This window comes from Lissotriton vulgaris, chromosome 1_1 (genome assembly GCF_964263255.1).
Source record: "Lissotriton vulgaris chromosome 1_1, aLisVul1.2, whole genome shotgun sequence".
Classification (NCBI taxonomy): domain Eukaryota; kingdom Metazoa; phylum Chordata; class Amphibia; order Caudata; family Salamandridae; genus Lissotriton; species Lissotriton vulgaris.
This window is the reverse complement of record NC_141685.1, coordinates 1,029,461,101-1,029,483,825: the sequence shown is the minus strand read 5'-3', so window position 1 is coordinate 1,029,483,825 and position 22,725 is coordinate 1,029,461,101. Positions and strand designations below refer to the sequence as shown.

The 22,725-nt window shown below is 50.1% G+C and overlaps 1 protein-coding gene across 14 annotated transcripts in view; it reads left to right on the top strand.

Moving 5' to 3' along the window:
• The first annotated feature begins 4,678 nt into the window (after nt 1–4,678).
• CACNA1A (calcium voltage-gated channel subunit alpha1 A) overlaps nt 4,679–22,725 on the top strand; it is a 1,308,076-nt gene continuing 1,290,029 nt past the window's right edge. For all 14 annotated transcript variants that reach the window (XM_086961990.1, XM_086962030.1, XM_086962039.1 and 11 more), the window contains exon 1: nt 4,679–5,083. In XM_086961990.1, coding sequence (XP_086818116.1) covers nt 4,806–5,083 — 278 coding nt within the window. In that variant the 5' untranslated portion in view covers nt 4,679–4,805. The remainder of the gene's footprint in view (nt 5,084–22,725) is intronic.

Below are 22,725 nucleotides of genomic sequence, written 5' to 3'. Positions count from 1 at the left end.
TTGCCCCAACCCTCCTCCCCCCGCAGTCACCCTCGCAGATGTGACCATCCACCTGCATCATGCGTCCTAATGAGAGAATCGAGGGGGCGGGCACCTTCTAGTGGCACATTCCATGACCACCTATTCTTTTGGGATTCTACTCCCCGCGCATCATTCACCCTCACAATGCCCGTCTGTGTGCGTTCCTCTTATGTACCCCATAAAGTAGGCACCTGCCAGTAACATCCCTTTCCCTTCCCTTCCTGTATCCCCCAGACTGGCAGCTCGCCTCGACACTCTGCACTTCACATTGCCCAGGCAGGCTGCAGGCTCTGACTGAACTTCTTCTTATCCCTCGGACTAGCACCTCACACTGCATCCTGTACCCCTCTCTTCATATAGCTTCCGGTTTGACACTTACCAGTGGCGCTCGTTCCAACCTTTCCGCCTGAAGCCCCGACACTGGCCCCTTACTGTGGTACTCAGTACTAAAGCCCTCAGACTGCCACCTCCCAGTGACAGGCAGGACGCATTACCCCTACAGCTCCCTTACCGGCACCTACAAGCACAGCCTCGTTCTTGCATCCCCAAGACCAGTGTACAATGGCCTCGCCGTGACGGCGACGCGGTGCCCACGGGCCTCCAGCAAACCACAGCCTGGCCCTCATACTAACGCGTGGTGCACCATTTCCTCCCACAGACCCCTGATTGGCACCTCACTGTAACACTGTGTCCCTGGATTGTTCACCCACTTTTTCTAAACTGCCCTTCACTGCTGTCTGTCCAATCCTGCCCATCCTACCCACAAATGAGCACCTCTGTGCATCTGCGCTGCACACCTCTCTGCATATCTGCCCCGTGCACAGCTGCCAGGCTCCTCGGGTCCACCTGCAGAGCTCCCCTTGTACAGATCTACACAACCCTCGCTGTCTGTATAGCACATCTCTCCCATGCGCATCCCCCACATGCACATGTCTATTCCACCCATCCCGGCATATCACTCTGCACATCCTCCCCGCGCACAGCTGTCAGGCTCCTCAGGTCCCCCTGCAGAGCTCCCCTTGTATAGCTCTATACGGCCCCTCGCAGTCTGTATAGCACATCTCTCCCATACGCATCGCCCACATGCACATATCTATTCCACCCATCCCCGGCACACCTCCCTGCACAACCTCCCCGCGCACAGCTGCCAGGCTCCTCGGGTCCACCTGCAGAGCTCCCCTTGTACAGATCTACACAACCCTCGCTGTCTGTATAGCACATCTCTCCCATGCGCATCCCCCACATGCACATGTCTATTCCACCCATCCCCTGCACACCTCTATGCACATCCTCCCAGGGCACAACTGCCAGGCTCCTCAGATCCACCTGCAGAGCTCCCCTTGTTCAGCTCTACACAGCCCCTCGCAGTCTGTATAGCACATCTCTCCCATGCACATTCCCCACATGCACATGTCTATCCCTGCACACTTCTCTGCACATCCTCCCCACGCACAGCTGCCAGGCTCCTCGGGTCCACCTGCAGAGCTCCCCTTGTACAGATGTACACATCCCTCGCTGTCTGTATAGCACATCTCTCCCATGCGCATCCCCCACATGCACATGTGTATTCCACCCATCACCTGCACATCCTCCCCGCGAACAGCTGCCAGGCTCAGGTCCAACTGCAGAGCTCCCCTTGTACAGCTCTACAGGGCCCCTCGCAGTCTGCACAGCACATCTCTCCAATGTGCATCCCCCATTTGCACATGTCTATTCCACCCATCCCCTGCACACCTCTATGCACATCCTTCCAGCGCACAGCTGCCAGGCTCCTCAGGGCCAACTGCAGAGCTCCCCTTGTACAGCTCTACATGGCCCCTCGCAGTCTGTTAAGCACATCTCTCCCATGTGCATCCCCCACTTGCACATGTTTATTCCACCCATCCCCTGCACACCTCTATGCACATCCTCCCAGCGCACAGCTGCCAGGCTCCTCAGATCCAACTGCAGAGCTCCCCTTGTACAGCTCTACACGGCCCCTCGCCACCTGTACAGCACATCTCTCGTAAGCGCATCCCCCACATGCACAAGTCTATCCCACCCATCCCCGGCACACCTCCCTGCACATCTGCCCCGTGCACAGCTGCCAGGCTCCTCAAGTCCACCTGCAGAGTGCCCCTTGTACAGCTCTACACAGCCCCTTGCAGTCTGCACAGCACATCTCTCTCATGCGCATCCCCCATGCACATGTCTATTCCACCCATCCCCGGCACACCTCTCTGCACATCCTCCCCGCACACACCTGCCACGCTCCTCAGGTCCACCTGCAGAGCTCCCCTTGTACAGCTCTACACGGCCCTTTGCAGTCTGTATAGCACATCCTTCCCATGTGCATCCCGCACATGCACATGTCAATTCCACCCATCCCCACCTGCACACCTCTCTGCACATCCTCCCTGCGCACAGCTGTCAGGCTCCTCAGGTCCACCTGCAGAGCTCCCCTTGTACAGCTCTACACGGCCCTTTGCAGTTTGTATAGCACATCCTTCCCATGTGCATCCCGCACATGCACATGTCAATTCCACCCATCCCCACCTGCACACCTCTCTGCACATCCTCCCCGCGCACATCTGCCAGGCTCCTCAAGTCCACCTGCAGAGCTCCCCTTGTACAGCTCTAAACTGCCCCTCGCAGTCTGTATAGCACATCTCTCCCATGCACATTCCCCACATGCACATGTCTATCCCTGCACACCTCTCTGCACATCCTCCCCGCGCACAGCTGCCAGGATTCTCAGGTCCACCTCTAGAGCTCCCCTTGTACAGATGTACACAGCCCTCGCAGTCTGTATAGCACATCTCTCCCATGTGCATCCCCCATGCACATGTCTATTCCATCCATCCCCTGCACATCCTCCCGGCTCACAGCTGCCAGGCTCCTCGAGTCCACCTGCAGAGCTCCCCTTGTGCCGCTCTACACGGCCCCTCGCAGTCTGCACAGCACATATTTCCCATGCACATCCCCCACATGCACATGTCTATTCCGCCCACCCCCTGCACACCTCTCTGCACATCTTCCCCGTGCACAGCTGTCAGGCTCCTCAGGTCCACCTGCAGAGCTTCTCTTGTACAGCTCTACACGGCCCCTCGCAGTCTGTATAGCGCATCTCTCCCATGTGCATCCCCATGCACATGTCTTCCCATGCACACCTCTCTGCACATCCTCCCCGCGCACGGCTGTCAGGCTCCTCAGGTCCACCTGCAGAGCTTCTCTTGTACAGCTATACACGGCCCCTCGCAGTCTGTATAGCATATCCCTCCCATGTGCATCCCCATGCACATGTCTTCCCATGCACACCTCTCTGCACATCCTCCCCGCGCACAGCTGCCAGACTCCTCGGGTCCACCTCTAGAGCTCCCCTTGTACAGCTCTACACGGCTCCTCGCAGTCTCTATAGAACATCTCTCCCATGCGCATTCACCACATGCACATGTCTATTGCACCCATCCCCGGCACACCTCTTCTTCCACCCCCCTCCCCCCACCACCTTTTCACATCTCAGTCTGCTCACCCCCGTGCGCACATCTTCCGCAGATCTCCACCTGCGCCTCATCACCTGCACTCATACCGCTACACCCCACAAGCCTTTCTCTGCACATCTCTCTCTTCACAGTATGCACCGTAAACCCTCTGCGCATCTTTCCTTCTGCACACGTCCCCTGAGCCACCCCGGACCCCGTGTATCTGCCCCTCTGCACATCTCTCCCCTCGACAATCTCTGCAGCCAGAATTGCTAGAGAGGCAGTCTCCCACAGCCCCCTATTTCTGCTCGCCCCCACTCCACTAGCCCCCACCCCCTAACCCCCCGCAGACCCCCCTCTCCGAAACTCCAGTGGGCTCGTGGGCGGCCCCATTGGCTGACTGCTGTCACCTGACCAGCCCCGGCTGCTCTTTGGGATGGGGCTGCAGCCTCGAATTGATGACTGGCTGCTCATTCCAGTCCAACCTGCCGGAGCATCAGCCTCGCCATCCCTCCCTCCCGGCAGCTCTATCCTTCATCCTGCCTCCTCCTCCTCCTCCTCCCCCTCGCACCGTCCCCAGCCCATGCACCCCCAGGAGGACCCATCCGGGGAGGGGGAGCGCACGATGCCCGATACTGCATCACCCACGGGCGCCCGCTGAGTCCACGCTGGACGGCGCACACCTCCGGCTCCCGAGATTGACTCTCTTCATTTTTGGTATTTCAGGATTGCACAAGGTTTCCCCGTCGGCATCCAGTCAGGAAAAAAAAACGACCCCAATGTCGGGTAAGGCAGAAGACGACGAACTGAACCCGCTCTGAAGGGGGAGGGGGCGGCCCCTGCCAGAGCCAACGAATCCCACCTTGTGTTTTCTGTGTGTCTGTGTCCGCAGATTTAGCAATCCTGTGCACGCCTCGGGTCTGAAGATGACGGGGAAGTGACCAGGTCGGTGGCACCTTTGCATGTTTTCGTTATTGCCCCTGGCATCGAGTCGACGCCTGCGATGCACCTATTGCAGCGCAGAGAGAAACTGTCCAGGATGCGGCGCTGAGCAGGACGCAGGGAGGCAGGGGGACCGCATTGGAGTGCCACTTGGTCTTCTTGTCTTGTGTTCTGTGCATTTGGCTCCGTCCAGACCTTGGTCCTCTCGCCACCCTGGCCGAGGGAGCATGCCGGGAGCCACCCTGCTCGCCGTGACCACTGCCCCCCGCCTATGAGTCTGAGCTGACCTGCAGCCGCTCCATGGGATGTGATGTGGAGCGCCTGCCGCACCCCTTCCATTTCCCCAGCGCATCGTAACGCTCGCCCTTTGCTCTTTGCAGGATGGCTCGGTTCGGAGACGAGGTGCCGTCCCGCTATGGCGGGATCAGCGGAGGGGGAGCCGGGGCGGCGGGCGGTGCTGGACGTGGGGGCAGCCGGCAGGGCGGACCGCCGGGGGCCCAAAGGATGTACAAGCAGTCGATGGCGCAGAGAGCGCGAACCATGGCCCTCTACAACCCCATCCCTGTCCGACAGAACTGCTTCACCGTCAACCGCTCCCTCTTCCTCTTCAGCGAGGACAACGTGGTGAGGAAATACGCCAAAAAGATCACCGAATGGCCATATCCTTTTCAGTCAAAGCTGGTGAGGTGGGGGTGAGGGGGCACGGGGTGCGGGAGGTCACGGGTTTGGAGAGGGCGCGTGATAGCCATAGATGGGTTGGTTGATGAGGTAAAAATGCTGACTGCACTGGGATTGGGAAAACGTATTGGTTGTGGTTTGGCCTGCAAGGGTGGCAACCGGTCCCTTGACTTGGAACTGGTTAATGCTTTGGGTTGTGCTTGGAGCCTTTTACAGTTGTGGGTATTTTTCGGCCTGGTTGGCTGGAAAGGATCCCTATGAGTGGGGTGGGTGATGCCAGGTCTGCTTCCGGCCTGGGGTTTTGGAACCACTTAGGTTGTGCTTCTGGAGACAGTGGGTTTCCTTGGCCCAGCTGGGCCATACAAGGGTGTAGGGTGTCATTATCACGGTTTCCTGGGCCCAGCTGGGTCTTAGAAGGGTGTGTGTTGTCCTTATCACGGTTTTATTGGCCCAGATGTGTCCTAGAAGGGTTTGAGGTGTCCCTATCACGGTTTCCTTGGCCCAGCTGGGCCATACAAGGATGTAGGGTGTCATTATCACGGTTTCCTTGGCCCAGCTGGGTCTTAGTAGGGTGTGGGGTGTCCTTATCACGGTTTTCTTGGCCCAGATGTGTCCTAGAAGGGTTTGAGGTGTCCCTATCACAGTTTCCTTGGCCCAGCTGGGTCTTAGTAGGGTGTGGGGTGTCCTTATCACGGTTTCCTTGGCCCAGATGTGTCCTAGAAGGGTTTGAGGTGTCCCTATCACGGTTTCCTTGGCCCAGCCGGGTCTTAGTAGAGTGTGGGGTGTCCTTATCACGGTTTCCTTGGCCCAGATGTGTCCTAGAAGGGTTTGAGGTGTCCCTATCACAGTTTCCTTGGCCCAGCTGGGCCATACAAGGGTGTGGGGTGTCCTTATCACGGTTTCCTTGGCCCAGATGTGTCCTAGAAGGGTGTGTGGTGTCCTTATCACGGTTTCCTTGGCCCAGCTGGGTCTTGGTAGGGTGTGGGGTGTCCTTTTCACGGTTTCCTTGGCCCAGATGTGTCCTAGAAGGGTTTGAGGTGTCCCTATCACGGTTTCCTTGGCCCAGCTGGGCTATACAAGGGCGTGGGGTGTCTTTTTCACGGTTTCCTTGGCCCAGCTGGGTCTTAGTAGGGTGTGGGGTGTCCTTTTCACGGTTTCCTTGGCCCAGATGTGTCCTAGAAGGGTTTGAGGTGTCCCTATCACGGTTTCCTTGGCCCAGCTGGGCCATACAAGGGTGTGGGGTGTCCTTATCACGGTTTCCTTGGCCCAGATGTGTCCTAGAAGGGTGTGTGGTGTCCTTATCACGGTTTCCTTGGCCCAGCTGGGTCTTAGTAGGGTGTGGGGTGTCCTTTTCACGGTTTCCTTGGCCCAGATGTGTCCTAGAAGGGTTTGAGGTGTCCCTATCACGGTTTCCTTGGCCCAGCTGGGCCATACAAGGGTGTGGGGTGTCCTTATCACGGTTTCCTTGGCCCAGATGTGTCCTAGAAGGGTTTGAGGTGTCCCTATCACGGTTTCCTTGGCCCAGCTGGGTCTTAGTAGGGTGTGGGGTGTCCTTATCACGGTTTCCTTGGCCCAGCTGGGTCTTAGTAGGGTGTGGGGTGTCCCTATCACGGTTTCCTTGGCCCAGCTGGGTCTTAGTAGGGTGTGGGGTGTCTTTTTCACGGTTTCCTTGGCCCAGCTGGGTCTTAGTAGGGTGTGTAGTGTCCCTATCACGGTTTCCTTGGCCCAGCTGGGTCTTAGTAGGGTGTGGAGTGTCCCTATCACGGTTTCCTTGGCCCAGATATGTCCTAGAAGGGCGTGGGGTGTCCCTATCACGGTTTCCTTGGCCCAGCTGGGTCTTAGTAGGGTGTGGGGTGTCCTTATCACGGTTTCCTTGGCCCAGCTGGGTCTTAGTAGGGTGTGGGGTGTCCTTATCACGGTTTCCTTGGCCCAGATGTGTCCTAGAAAGGTTTGAGGTGTCCCTATCACGGTTTCCTTGGCCCAGCTGGGGCACATACAGGGCGTGGGGTGTCTTTTTCACGGTTTCCTTGGCCCAGCTGGGCCATACAGGGTGTGGGTGTCCTTATCACGGTTTCCTGGGACCAGATGGGTCTTAGAAGGGTTTGGGGTGTCCTTATCACGGTTTCCTTGGCCCACCTGGGCAATACAAGGGTGTGTGGTGTCCCTATCACGGTTTCCTTGGCCCACCTGGGCAATACAAGGGTGTGTGGTGTCCCTATCACGGTTTCCTTGGCCCAGCTGGGTCTTAGTAGGGTGTGGGGTGTCCTTATCACGGTTTTCTTGGCCCAGATGTGTCCTAGAAGGGTTTGAGGTGTCCCTATCACGGTTTCCTTGGCCCAGCTGGGCCATACAGGGCGTGGGGTGTCTTTTTCACGGTTTCCTTGGCCCAGCTGGGCCATACAGGGTGTGGGGTGTCCTTATCACGGTTTCCTGGGACCAGATGGGTCTTAGAAGGGTTTGGGGTGTCCTTATCACGGTTTCCTTGGCCCAGATGTGTCCTAGAAGGGTTTGGGGTGTCCTTATCACGGTTTCCTTGGCCCACCTGGGCAATACAAGGGTGTGTGGTGTCCCTATCACGGTTTCCTTGGCCCAGCTGGGCCATACAAGGGTGTGTGGTGTCCCTATCACGGTTTCCTTGGCCCAGCTGGGCCATACAAGGGTGTGTGGTGTCCCTATCACGGTTTCCTTGGCCCAGCTGGGCCATACAAGGGTGTGTGGTGTCCCTATCATGGTTTCCTTGGCCCAGCTGGGTCTTAGAAGGGTGTGGGGTGTCCTTATCACCACAATGACCGCTCGATAGAAGGTTGATTCTGGCCTGAACAGATTTCAGCCAGTTGTGCAGAAGGGCTAGGAGCTTGTGCGGTACCTAGAGGGGCAGATCGCTGATACATTATTAATCCACTAGCGATTGATGAGCCATTAACCGGCGAGGGGCTGGACGTGATAGAATTCGAACCACCAGAAGGGGCCAGGAGTCTCTAGCAGGGAGGCAGCAACTAGGCCACGAGATGTTTGTGCTCGGCCCGAGCCGACAAGCATTAACTTATTTATCGCTTCCGTTTTAAGAGGTGACTTCATTTAAAATGTGCTGACTTGCGGGTTTGCAGCGATCGAGGAGGGCTGGGGATAGCGGTACAGTGTTCATGCATGCGGGAGAGGGTGGGAGGTGAGCTCAGCGCAGGAAACGCAGTCTGCGCTAGATGCTTCTCTCACGAGGACTGATTGGTCCTGAAAATGTGCTAGAGGAAATGCTTGGCTGCTGGATTCGAGGGACTTCCAGGGATCAGATCTCGCATTTCTGGGATGAAACAGTGATGGACTGACGGTGTAGCCAGTGCCTGTTCTCCACATGAATTCGTTTATTGCTTGAATGTGCCATACCTTAAATTAACAGAATATTTGATGTACACCAAGAGAACCGCTGCTATCCTTACAAAACCTTTCACACGTGATTTTATGTCTGTGAATGTCACAATCTGCTCTTTGTGCTGCCTAGTAAATCTGTAGTGTATGTAACAAGCTTGGTGCAAAATACAACAGGGTCCATTTTGGGTCCAGTTCGCTTAGACTTATCTAAAGCTTAGTATGTTCTGTTCTATTTCACGTTTTTAGCTGGATATTTCTGTACGTTTTTGATGTGCTCATTTCATTCAGCTGTTTTACTGTAGCTGACCAGTCATGCTTCGTTGCCCAGGACGATTTAGCTAGCTTCCGCTCTCTGTGTTATGCGTGATTTCTCTTATTGGATCCCCTCGCCCTGGTCTAAACATGAGGTGAGGTTTGGTTTTCCCATTCGATCTTGCAGGCCTGGCCTGGGGTGAAAATCCTGCTTGGTTTCCTCTCTGGTCGCATGTCTGGTTTACGTATGTGATCAGCCCCTGCGTTTACTATTAGAGCCTACTGACCTGGTCTAGGTATGGTTCATGGATTTCATAAGCTTGGTGTATATATGAGACATGTCGTGTCTGGATATGAGGTCTGTATATGTTTAGTTTTCTAATTTAATGTTGCTGATTTCGTTGATTCCTTGACTTTTGCTTGATATTACCAATAGAACCAACTGACCATGTCTGGTTTCATCTTGCATCTAGCTGTTTTGATTTGTATATGGCAGTGCTTGTTTTTCGAAGTGGATCTAACATGCCTGGTCTATGTGAGAGGTCATGTTTGAGATCACAAGAAGATCTAGCTGGCCTGACATATTTATGAAATCATGGTTATATTTCCCAATCAGTCTAGCTTGTCTTTATATAAGGCCACGTTTGAGCTTTCTAGTGGATCTTGATGTCCTTCTTTATGTCTTTAATCATGCTTGCTTCCATAATTGGATTGGACAGGTCCAGTTATGAATTAGGTCAAGCCTGGTTCTCCTAGTGGATCGAGCTAGTGTGTTTGTGGTGAGTATGTATGTAAAGTCATGCTGGGTTTCCTCCTTGGATACTGCAACTGTAATTATATATAAGGGACATTCTTGTGTTTCCTTTGGTTATGATGAGCCAGGTTTAATGTATAGGGTTGTGCATCTAGCAAGTTTGTCTGTCCTTAGCTCATGCTTGATTTCCTAAATACCTCGAACTGACTGTATCTATGTATGATATCATGCTTTGTTTCCCCGTTACAAGTAGATGTAGTAGGTTAAACAGCACATGTCTGTACACAAGACCCTTATTAGTTTTTCTTTTGGATATACCTGCCGTGCTCTTCATATGGTCTAGAACGTATATGGTACTGGACCTTATATGGTTCCCGTTTACTTTCCCATCAATATTTGTTGACATAGCACATTTATTACAATGAATTACCTGGTCCAGGGTATTTATGAGAATAGCATGGATTTTCCTTGCAGTTCCTGCAGGCTTCGCCTGAATACAAGATTCTGCATGGTTTCCTCAGTGGACGTATCTCTAAATGAGGTCATTCTTGGTGTCCCCAGTCTACCTAACACGCATGTGTATGTTATTGTGCTTTGTTTTGCCATTAGATCTTGATGGTATGATCAACAAATGGAGTTCTTCTCAAATGTACTAGCTTGCTTGTTCTAATGTATATCTGAGGTCACATTTGGTTTTCATGTTAGTTTTATTTGGACTAGTTTTTATATGAGGTTACACATTATCCCCTATTAACACTAGCTTACTTAGTCTGGGTATTAAGTTACGCTCAGTTTCCCTGGTTGAGACAGATTTCTTGGTGTATCAGAGTTCATCATTAGGATCCTTAATGGGTGCAGCTGACCTCCTCTATACTTGAGGCCATACTCATTCTTTCCATCAGGTCCTGCTGATCATGTTTATATGTGAAGACGTTCTCGTTTTAAAATTAGATCTTGATACACTGTCTTTAGATAGGACATGTTCGGTTTACCCGTTTCAAATTGCTGATATTGTTGCTATATTGGGCCATGTTCGGTTCCCTAATTTGATCTGGCTGCATGGCCTACATCTGAGCACATAGTTTGGTTTGCCTTTGAATTTATATTGCATGGTCTACATATGAAGAGATCCTTGGATTATTGGGATGATCTATCTCGCATGGTCTATATATGAGGTTGTGCTTGGTATCCTCATACATCTTGCTGACCTGATGTGTAAGTTAGTGAATGCTCTGATTATCTACTGGGTGTAGCGGACTTGATCAATAGGATATAGCTCAATTTACATTTTATAGTTTGTTGGTCTAGCCTTAATATGGGGGTCATGCTCAGTTTTCCTGTAGGTCTTCTTTGGTTCCACTACCAGAGCTAGCAGTTTTAGTCTGTTCATAAAACAATGTTTCTCCGGTTTCATCCAGCTTTTTCTGAACTATGAAAGAACTATATTCATTTGTTTATTGTAATCCAGTTGGCCATGTCTCTTTATGAGTTTATGCTTGATCTCCCCAGTGAATGTAGCAGTTTTTGCTATATATGAGGACATAATAGGTTCCGGATTAGATATTGCTTGCCACAAATATTGCAGTCTCCAACAGGTAGTTATAGTTAGCCCTTCTTTTCCACAGAAAGAGCGTTTTTTGGTTTGCTAATAACTTTGGGTCCGTTTGACATATCTTCACGAAATAAAAAAAAAGTTCATCCGCCTCAGCTCCTTTCTGGAAAGAGTCAGAGAAAAAAAGGGGGGTCCCAAAACGCAAAATCCACATGCAGTTTCCATAGGTTTGTTTAGACAACTACAACAAAAACTACTGAACAGAATTACACCAAATTTGCCAGGAGACTGGATCTTGGTCCACAGATTGTGCTTTTTGTGTATTTCAGCAGTTGGGTCCACAAGAGTCTCAAGACACTCTAGTGGGAGGGCCACTTTGAAAATCGAGCGTTCTGATTGGCCGAGGGAGCTTAATTTCATGTGGGCTATTTCTCTCCTGCGAGTGCTCTGATTGGCTGCCAGTACATGAGAAAAATGTTGCTAGCAGCCATAACAGAACTCAGGGACGTAGTCCCCTCTCTTGAAGGGGGCATGGTAGGATTACCCTGACCCACTAGGCCCTAAGGGGGTGGGAGGAACCAGAGGGATCCCCCGGGATCAAAATAGAAAAAAAATGGCAGAAAATGTGACGATAAGATCACAAATAGATAAGTCCATGCAAACCAATTTATCAAATTTTCAACATGATTAATGCTCAATATCGCGATCCCACGTTACTCTTGTAGGATCAGTAAAGCGAAAAAGCACAAAATGGCAGCCAGGCCGCATTTATTTCCTATAAGCCCCGGGGTGACCACCCCCAGGGATGTGTTCATAAAGAGAGGGGAGACTGCATGGCACCCCCTCCCCAAGCCTGCAGAGGCCCTGGGGAGCCCACCCAGGCCCATAAATAATTCATAGGGGGGGTAGGCTCCCCCCTAACCTGCAGAGGCCTGGGAGCCCATCCCAGGGCCCCAATGCCGTTATATGGGGAGTGAGACACCCCAAGAGCTGAAATTTGCCTTAGGGAAGGGCCCCTCTCCCATAACCTCAAAAAGCCCAGGGAGCACAACCCCAGGGCTGATTACTTTAATGGAGGGGGCTGCATGGCCTCCCTCCCTGAGCCATAAATGGCTCGGGGACCTCATCCGCCGGGACCCGCTCGCAAGCTATGCCCTAGGGAGCACACCTCCAAGACATAGCATTTTCCCTGCCTGCTGCGGTGCAGGCAGGTAACCATGTGTTTGCTCTTGGTTGGCTGGAGCATTTTCAAAACTCTTGCCTAGCTGGAACAATTACCAAGTCGGCTCCCAGCGGACGAGGAGTTCAAAAATGCACTCGCACGCAGGGAATGGAATTTTGATCTGTTTCCCTGCTTGCAAATATTGCTACCTGCCCCCATTGTATGGTGGGATCTGGCTGGGGCCACAGGGAGCTTGGTGCTTCCCCGCGACCCCCAATGGCTCCACCAGGGCACCAACCTTTAGGTTTGAAAGCCCCTGATGATGTGGTCTCCAGGGCCAAAATTGGCCCGGTGAGGGGGGCCGCATGGCCCCTTCTGCATGCAAAATGTTGCTGGTCCCCAGGGAATGGGGTCCTCGGTGCAGAGATCAGGGGAGCGGAGGGGGAGCATTGTTCTCCCCCAATAATGATGCCTGGCCCAGGGGATGGGTTCCCCGGGCCCAAGTCGGCCTGAGGAGGGGGGCTACATGCAAATATCGCTGGGCCATAGGGCCCCGGGGGCCAAACTTGGCCCATGGAGAGAAGCCCTCCTTCCCTTTAAATTTTTGCGGGGCCCTGGGTAAAGGGTTCCCCAGGGCCAACATTGTCTCGGGCAGGGTACCGCATGCCCCTCTCCCTCTAAAAATGATGCAGAGCCCCAGGGATGGACCTGGGCCAAAATCAACCAGGGGGGCACACATGCCCCACATTCTCCCTCAAAAGAATACTGGTTCTCGGGGTATGGGATCCCCAGGGCCAAAATCAGCTCAGGAAGGCAGTTCAAATGCCCCTCTCCCCCTCAAAAGAACGCCAGGCTCCAGGGGAAGGAAGCTTTGTGGCCAAAATTGACCCCGGGAGCGGGGCCCATGTGTGCCCCATCCCTTTATTTAAAAGAGTGGGGTCTGGGGTCCAGAGGGCCTAAGAAGGCTCAGGGAGGGGGCCACATGGCCCCACTTCCCTTCATTTAAAAAAGTGGCCCTGGGGATGGGGTCCCCGGGGCAGATAACAACTCGGAGAGTGTGCCAATCGGTCCCTTACCATTAAAAAAGTACACAGCGCTGGGGAATGAGGACCCCCAGAACCTAAAGTGGCTCGGGAGTATTGCTGCATGCCCCCTCCCCTTTAAATAATAAACAATTGACCTTGGGGGTGGGGTCCGCAGGACCAGGCATATGGCGAAACTCTCACTGAGCACATCTGAAGGTCCCTGAGAAGGTGATCCTTGTGCCCCCATCCCCTAATAATGATGTTGGGCCCTGGCCAATGGGGTTCCTGGGGCCAAAATCAGCCTGGGGTGGGGGGCTACATGCCCACCCCCCAAAACAATGTTGCAGAGCCCCGGTAAAGGGGTCCCCAGGCTGAAATCAGCCAGGGGAGGGGGGCCACACACGCCCCCTCCTCCTCAAAAGAACGCCTGACGGTGATAGTCCTGGGGCCATATTTGACCCCAGGAAAGGGGGGGGGGCACACAAACCCCCTCTCATTAATTTAAAAGAGCTGCCCTGGGGGATGGGGTCCCCAGGGCCTAAGAAGGCTCAGGGTAAGGTCATGTGGCCCCCTCAGCTTCATTCAAACATGTGGCCTAGGGCTGATAACTCAGAGAGGGGGCTGCACTGCCCCCACACCATTAAAAATACACAGCTCTGGGGTATGGGGTCACCAGAGCCTAAAGAGGCTCGGGGAGGGGGGCTGCATGCCCCCCTCCCCTTTATTTTTAGAAATGGCGCTGGAGGATATAGTTCCCAGGGCCCAACAAGGCTCCAGTAGTGTTGTTGTGCGGCCCACTCCCCTCAAATGGCCTGGGTGATGGGATGCCCAGGACCAGGCCCTATGGCCAAACCCTTATGGCCATGCACAACGTGGGGTTGGCTTAATGGGGGGGGTGTTGGCTGCAGCCAAAGCGTACGCAGCACAGAGCCAAAGGACCTGCATTGTGGACTGTTGAATTCATGTATGGTAAATAAGTATTACTTTACAGTGAAAAAAAACTAGAAATTTACAGAAAAAAACAAAGGATAAAGTAATGTTATAGTTAGGTGTGATAAAAAGATCTGTTTGTGTAAAAAAACGTAGAAATTTACTGACAGGAACAAAACGGTTAAAATAGTGTTATAGTTAGGTGAACTTGTCAATGACAACATTAACATTTTGAACTACAAAAAATAGAAATTCACCTGTTATAATTAGCAGCACTAACTATAACTTGCGCCTCCACTAAGAACTGCTTATGACCTCACATATACCATCACTCATGACATTTTCTATGACATCTTTTGTCACTGTTGACATCTCAAATGACATCATTGACGTCACTGAGTGTGATAGTTCGTTTTATTGTGTTTTGAGTGTGTTAGTTTGTTTTATTGTTTACATAGTGTCAGGTAACTACCATATTACTTTTCTATTTCATTTTGCACAGCTTGGGTCCAGCTAATGGGTGCAACTGTTGACAAAACGCATGTGCTTCTAATGCACCATAGCTGTGTAGAGGTATTGAACATGTTATAAATCTTTGTATTCAAGAGTAACTCTGTGCAGGTGACACATGGCTTGTGTTCATTAAGTTCCATACACGTTATTTTCGGTTATGCAGAAAAAGTTTGCAACGGGAGAAAGATTCTACGTAGTAAATATTAACTTAGTCTGGGCGGTGAACTCTGCCCCGTGATCGGGGTTTGCGGAGTTTTCCGCACTCCGCGTTACACGGAGCTCGCGAAGTTCCAAACAACTCTGCCTCGCAGAGCAGAGTTTTTTTTACTCCCTCGCGTTCATCAACATCAAGTTGGCAAGCGCGAGCGAGGAAAATCCACCTCCCAGAAATATTTTTCCCCATTCGTGATCGTCAACATCAAGTTGGCGAGCGCAAGAGTGGAAAATCAACCTCCCGTCGAGATTTCTTAACATGGGTGGTCAGATTTCTCATTGCGAGTGGTCGCGTATGCCTGTGACCGCCCGCATTGAGAAAATGTCCATTTGCGTTGAGAAACTGCTGCTTGAGTAAAAATCTACTCAAGCGGCAGAAAGGAAGCAGCGCCCACTTGCGCTGTGCATGGTGTCATTTTTGATGATTGCACAGTGCGGACAAGCACCTGGCACTGAAAAGCACAGCGAACAGCATTTATCTAATGGACTCCGCTGCTTGCGGAGCTCCACGTAGCGCGGCAGAGTTGTCTTGCACTTCGCGGAGATCCCCGTAGCCGAACTCCGCAAACTCCGCCCAGGCATAATACCAACTTTTGGAAACAGCCTTGAGTTATTAGAGAGAATCGTGCCAGCAAAACAATTTCTTCTTAACATAAAAGAATGTGTGCACCAAGTACTAACCTATGTACATGTGCTTGATTTACTTCAGAAGGAGGGCAAACTGTCTTTTTTTCACAACTATGTACACTTTTCTTAGTATATTCTTTTTAATACTATGTGGTGTATTTCTCATGAGAGTTTCAGTGTTTACAAACAGTGTGGTATAGAATAAACTCTTCCCATAGAGTAAACACTGTTTACAGTACTCAGTTCTCTACTGATTTCAACGTCATTTCTCAATGTAGGTTCGGTGAATGTCAGGGGTTTGAGACAGATAAAAGCTGTCCATGGTACAGCATTTGTTTTGGAACTGACATTCACTATTTTGGCTTTTGTGAGCAGTTGTGAACAGATTGAACGCCATTTTCAGTGAGGGTTCCCATATATCTTTGGTTGATTGTTAATGTGAACTATGCCACCTGTAAAGTGTATGGTATAGGGTCAATGTTGCACAAAATGCCTGCTTTCTACACCCAAGGGAGTTGTATCTGTGACAGTACTACTGATGCCCGATATTCTCCTGAGCTAATTTGTACTTACTGTCAGGCCTCTAATGCCAATGTAATTTATAGAGCAATATGCAGGAAAAAGAAGTTTTGATTATGTTATCAGTGATGTCATCATCAAATTGTATTGCTTTTTTCAGTGAATATCCATGTTTTTTTAATGTAAGTTAATATCTTACTAACTTCTTCACTTATAACTGCACCTTAACCTTTGGTTTAACACACATATTATATATGCAGATACACTGCTTGTTATCATTGTTGTGTGTGGGGAAGGGCCACTGTGCCCCTACCCTCCTTCAACAATGGTAATACACAGCATATATTGCTTATGACATGACATTTTCTTGTGTATTTGTGTTTGCAAAACAGATTTAGCCAGAACCAGGATGCAAGAGATTAAATTTGCACAGCAGCGTAAAATCACATTAAAGAGTTATCTAAACTATTAGGAACGTTGTTTTCCCTGTGTAGAATCTGTACGGCTCTTTTGCTTTGTTGTAGTTATAAACTCAGATTTATCTTTGTACTGTACTAATAAATGTATGAATGAATGTTTAGTAGTACATTTGCTCTAAATAACGTGTTATTGAATCACATTTGTTTTCACTGCATGGCGCATACATATGTGTGTCTATATACACAGCAAAACCAAAGGGAATGATGAACGGAGTGTTGAACAATGCAAGCACTCACCCCCAGTAAACTGATCTGGGTTTAATCCATCATCATTCTTTAGCTCACTCCGCCATCCCAGTTCAGACATAGCCATATGCAAATCAGTCTGACCCTGTGCCTCATGGGAAGAGTCCAGACCAAAATGCACACACATACATACACACATAGTAGTTATAGTTAGGTCAGAGTTTCCATAGGAAAGGAATTGTTGGCTGTCTTAATAATTTTGGCACCATTCAACAATCTGCACAAAACTCCCCCCCAAAAAAGTTCATTCAGTTTGACGCTGATCCATCAAGTTGGCGTGGGGTGGGGGGGGGCAAGACAAAGGGGGGGAGGGGGGGGGGCAAGACAAAGGGGACTCCCAAAACATAAATTTCCCAATTTTATTCCCATAGAAAAGTTTTCTGTCTGATACAAAAAAAAGGCAGAGGTAAACCAAATGTGGCACAAAGTTATAACTTTGCTCAGAAAGTGTGCTTTTCTCTATTTGGTGTAAATCTGTTCAAGAGTTTTTGAGAAAGTTGCGTTTAAGAGGTGTTTGAGTTGCCATGAAGGGGTTGACTTCCAGAAAATGTTATTGCTATCTGAACCATTGCTGCCCATGATGCTCTGATAGGCCAATTTAAAGAGGATTGTCAATCCTTATTGCCTGGCCACAGCATGGACAATATGTTGTGGCGCCATAAGTGGACTCTGGGCCAGATGTACAACCATTTCATTTTGCGAGTCTCTAATTGAGATTTTTTGTGGCTTGCAATTAGGGACTCACAAAACGTGATTTACTAATGTGTCTCAGACACATTTAGTGATTCCCAGTGGGGCCGCAAGTGACCTACCTCATCAATATTCATGAGGTAGGTCGTAATTTGTGACCCGCTGGGAATGGCCTGTAATCGTAGGGGTGGTGGCCTGCCGGGGTCAGCAGACCACCATGTCTTTCATTTCTTTTTAAATAAAGCAGTTTTTTAATGTAAATGCATCCCATTTTCCTTTAAGAAAATGGGCTGCATTTCACCATTAAAAAATAAAAGCTATCTTTTCATTTTTTTTATAATAGGCAGTAGTCCGTTGGACCACTGCTTGCTCTTCAAAAATGTTGGCACCCACATTAACAAACGGAAAGGGGTCTCTTGGGGGCCCGTTCCCTTTTTGGGAGTATGCAGAGTTGGTAAATTATGAATGTTTTGTGGCAGTATTCCGATTGCAAAACATTCATACATGCGCCTGCGACTCACTATCAAGAAGGGATGCCCTTGGGGCGACCCTTCCTAAACCCGACTTGCAAAGCCTATTTTGGAAATAGGTTACCAACTCGTAAAATAGGGTTGGTACATGCTAAAAGCCATTTTAGCGATGCATTTAGTCTGATTCTCCCTCCTGCAACCTCTAAAAACTGTCATATATCTGGCCCTCAGACATAGTCCCGGCATTCTGCAAATTAATAAAAAACATAATATAAGCGGACAGGGTGAGGACACCTAACCCTCCCAGAAGCATGTAAGGAGATCCCCAAGTGACCCCTTTGATTTACTGGCCACAACATGGACAACATGGTGTGGCAGCCATTGTCCCCATTGAATGCATTGTAGGAAAAGACTGTAAAAAACTATAACTCGCACCCTTGGAATGCACAGTTTTCTCATGAATGTCACTGCAAATGTTGCAGTGATATGATCAATGATGTCATAGAGATTTTCATGAGTAATGTAATATGTGGGGTAATTAGCAGTGCATGGCGAGGGCAAGCGTTATTGTTACTTGTCATAACTGTATCTTCTGAATTTCTATAGTTTTGTGTGTGTAAAATCTGAACATAACTATAACATCCATGTAACATTTGTTTTTTTTTGTGAATTTCTAAGGTTTTTTTAACACTATTTCCTTACTGTAACGTCCCTGTAACCTTCTTTTTTTTGCAGTGAATTTCTGTTTTTTTATGCTATTTCCTAACTATAATGTCCCTGTAACCTGAGTGTGTGAGTGGGTGTGTGAGTCGTTGTGTGGGGGCATAAGTTGGTGTGTGAGTGTATGATGTTTGTGTCAGAGTGTGTTTGTGACTGGCTTTGTGGGTCTGTGAGTGGGTATGTGAGTGGCTGTGTAGGTGTGTGAGTGGGTGTATGAATGGCTGTATGGGTGTGTACGCGGGTGTGTGAGCGAATATGTCTCTTTACAATGCGTGGTGTTACCACACGGTAGGTAACAAGGCGGTCGTTACAACAACCGCGTTGTTACCACGCATAGCTTTACATTGCAAGTTGTTTCTACGACTTTCGCTAGATGGCGTGCTGGACTTAGGAATAGTATAAATTACTATTCCTACTCCAGTTAACGCACAGCAGGGAATGTGTTGGATTTAAAATCCAGCACATGTTCTTTTGTTGCATGCCACCTAGCGCAAGTCGTAGAAATGACTTGCGATGTAAAGCCACATGTGGTAAAAATGCAGTTGTGCGTGGTAACACCCGCATTGAAACCGATGTTTCCTGTGTGAGCGGCTGTATAGGCATTTGAGTGGGTATGTGAGTGGTTTCGTGGGTGTGTACGTGTGTGTGCGAGTGTCTGTTTGAGTTGTGAGTGGTTCTCTGGTTCTCCAAGTCAGAGTGTGAGTGGCTGTGGTATTGGTTGCTGGGTATGTAAGTGGGTATGTGAGTGGGTGTGTGAGTGCATGTGACACTGGCTGTGTGGGTTTGTGAGTGGGTGTGTGAGTGGTTCTTTGGTTCTCTGAGTGAGTGTATGAGTGGCTGTACAGGTGTGTGAGTGGTTGTGTTGGAGTGCATGTGGGTGTGTAATTGGGTGTGTGAGCCCATGTGTGGGTGTGTGAGTGGCTTTTTGAGTGTGTAAATTGGTGTGTGAGTGGTGTTCTGGTCTCTGTCTGGGAGTGAGTGGTTGTACAGCTGTGTGAGTGTGTGTGTGAGTGGGTGAATGGGTGTTTAAGAGCGCGTGTGAATGTATATGTGACTGGCTGTATGTGTCTGTGAGTGGTTTTGTAGGTTTCTTAGTGGCTGTGTGAGTGGCTCTACAAGTGTGGCGTGGTTGTGTGGGTGTGTGAGTGCCTGTGTGGGGTTGTGAGTGGTTCTCTGGGTTTCTAAGTGGGTGTGTGAGTTGCTGTATGAATGTGTGAGTGGTTGTGCGGGTATGTGAGTGCATGTGTGACTGGCTGTGTGGGTCTGTGAGTGATTTTGTGGGTCTCTAAGTGGGTGTGTGAGTGGCTGTACAGGTGTGTAAGATGGAGTGTGAGTGGTTTCATTGGTGTGTATGTGGGTGCGTAAGTGCCTGTATGGATCTGTGAGTAGGTGTATGAGTGGTTCTCTGAGTCAGTGTGTGAGTGGCTGAGTGGGTGTGTGAATGTTGTTCTGGGTCTCTGATGGGCTGTACATGTGTGGGAGTGGGTGTGTGAGTGGTTGCGTGGGTGTGTGTAAGAAGCCAGCTCTTTATATAGTATCCCAAAAAGAGGTATATCATTCAAAGAGTCCAGGTATGCTCTTTCTAGCAGACAGGGGCTTGCTCTAGCAATCCCAAGGTGCTCTTTTAGGGGGTAATGGGGTCGAGTAGCCTTAAGCCTATCAGAGAGAAGTGTTAGACATCTGCAAATACACACAATAGCCAATAAATGATGCATACGACTCAATAAGGAGATCCACCCCAATTTATAAAAATAATCCATATCTTAATATAACTGTAGGCACCAGGATCATCAAAATCCGGTAAGTGCTTTTTAAAATAGCAGGCTTGTAGTAACCAGGTATTTGATATTTTAAATTGTAATTGAAGCACTTCACTGCAATGTTAACCTAGGAAGAAAACATGTAATTTAACAACGAATTACGGGACTAATCTTCTGGACTTCAGGTGTGTAGAGGGCAGGGTCCAAGGCAGCACCAAGAGGTCATACGGGGCAGCACTGAGACTTCCCAGTGCAGAGTTGCAATTCAGCTTTGGGTGCCCAATGTTCTCCTATGGGTGCAAAACATGTACTGCATTTGGGCACTTTACAGTGATTTACGGGATCAATCTCCTAGAATTAAGGTGAGTATGGGGCAAGGTCTGAGGCAGCACTAACAAGTCACCTCAGGCTGTATTTGGGCAGCCGGGTGCAGAGCTGCTTTGCAGCGCAGGGAGCCCAATATTATCCCATGGGGATCGGTCCGGTCGAAAAGAGGCTGCAGTCTTGGACCGGGCTGAACCAGCAAGTGGGCTCAGCTCTCACAATGCTAGGGGACATGGGGGCACCTTTTGTCCTCTACTCCACGGGCTAGGGGCGACGGGTGCAGTGGTGTGTTTAGGTGTTTGATTTTCATCACCGGTAGCGTTGCAGTAGAGGGGGCCTGCAAACAGGGGTTGCAGGTGGTGTCGGGAAGTTGAAAGTGGGCAAGTCTAAGGTGGGCTTTGTCTCTGGAGGGCTGGGGGACCACACTGGCACCGTTGGCCCGCTTTCATTCTGGCTTGAACCGATACGCGCAGTGGTGCTTGCCAGTGTTGGGTCTCTCGGGTCTCTTTGAGTGCCTCCAGGATGCAGGGAAGCAGTTCCGCTGATCCACAGGAGTTCTTGAGTCTTTATTGATGGCAGACATTCCTCCCAGGCTTGGGAGGCACAACAGCTGCAGGACAAGATGTCTGTGGCACAGTTTTGACGGGGAACAGCAAACAGGCTGGCAGGGCTTGTGCCATGTCAGTCGCTCTTCTTCAGTCTTCGCTTTTGCTGCTCTTCAGTGTCCTTCTTCTTCATAGGTCATCAGGTCTGATTTCCTGGTGCCAGGCCTCCCGTAAATACTGCATTTAGGTGTGTTAGGGGAGTATAGGGTAGTATCTAATGGGCTACTTACCCCTGGGGTTACTATGCCCCCCTTATGACCACTTCCTCTGGGAAGTGGGCATAACCCTGTACCAGAGATCCTAAATTTCCCATCACAAAGATGGCCATGTCTGAAAAGTTGAATCCACTTCAGATAGCCCAGTTCACAGGTGGGGTTTCACCTGAGGGTGGACACGTTTGTCATGCCTTACTAATTTTTCCACCTACCCGGTGCCATGGGTTCTGAACAATGGGGTTGGTTTCCTTTCCTGTGAGAGAAACCAGATTTGCATGCCAAAGGTGGTTGGCCTCTTTGAAGCTCCCGGGCCTCGAATGCTAATCCGCAGGTCATCCTATGGGCAGAGGTGCAAGACACCCCCTTCTTGAGCAGGCTTGGTTTATGGTCCCCGGAGAAAAGAATCCTTCATCCTTGGGGGTCAGGCACTTGTCTCTGGTGGCAGGCTGATGAAAGGCAGTCAGTCAGCACCAGGGGCTTGTAGGTTTTCAAGGGGCACATTTAAGGTGCCGTCTGTGTGCATGTATCGCTAAATTCAACACTGGCATCAGTGTGGGTTTACTAATATGCGATGTTTGATACCAAACATCCTTCTTTTCAGTGAATCCATCATGTAGCTGGGGAACTTGTTTTCCCCAGTGTCCAGCGCATGTTTGAAAATGGCTTTCCTGTTCCCTTGTACTGGCAGTAATGGAACTGAACAGCACAGGGGTATATCTACTCATGCAGAAAAGTCCTCACATGTAATATAAGGCACCCTACCTTAGGACTGTAAGGACAGCTGTAGGGGTGACATGCAAATGTTGCATTCAGTGTGAGAGGACATGGCACACAGGGATGTGTGTCATGTCTTGTTTTCACTTTTGTTTGCACCAAGACATGCAGCCTGTAGTGGCAGTTTGCATGAACTTGGTGAGGGGTCCTTTAGGGTGGCACAAATTGTGCTGCTGCCCTTAGGGACTCTCTTTAGTGCATCAGGTCCTATGTACCAGGGATTCCATTTACTGGGGACTCACAGAAGGTACTAAAGGTATTGCCAATTTGGGAAACAATTGTACAGTTTGGGGGAAAGGGAGTTAGCACTGGTGACCTGCTTATCAGGAACCCAGTGCACTTCTGGTCGAAATTACTTCATACACCAGGCAAAAAGAGGGGGAGACCATTTCAAAAAGGATGTGAGTGGGTGTATGAGTGCCTATGT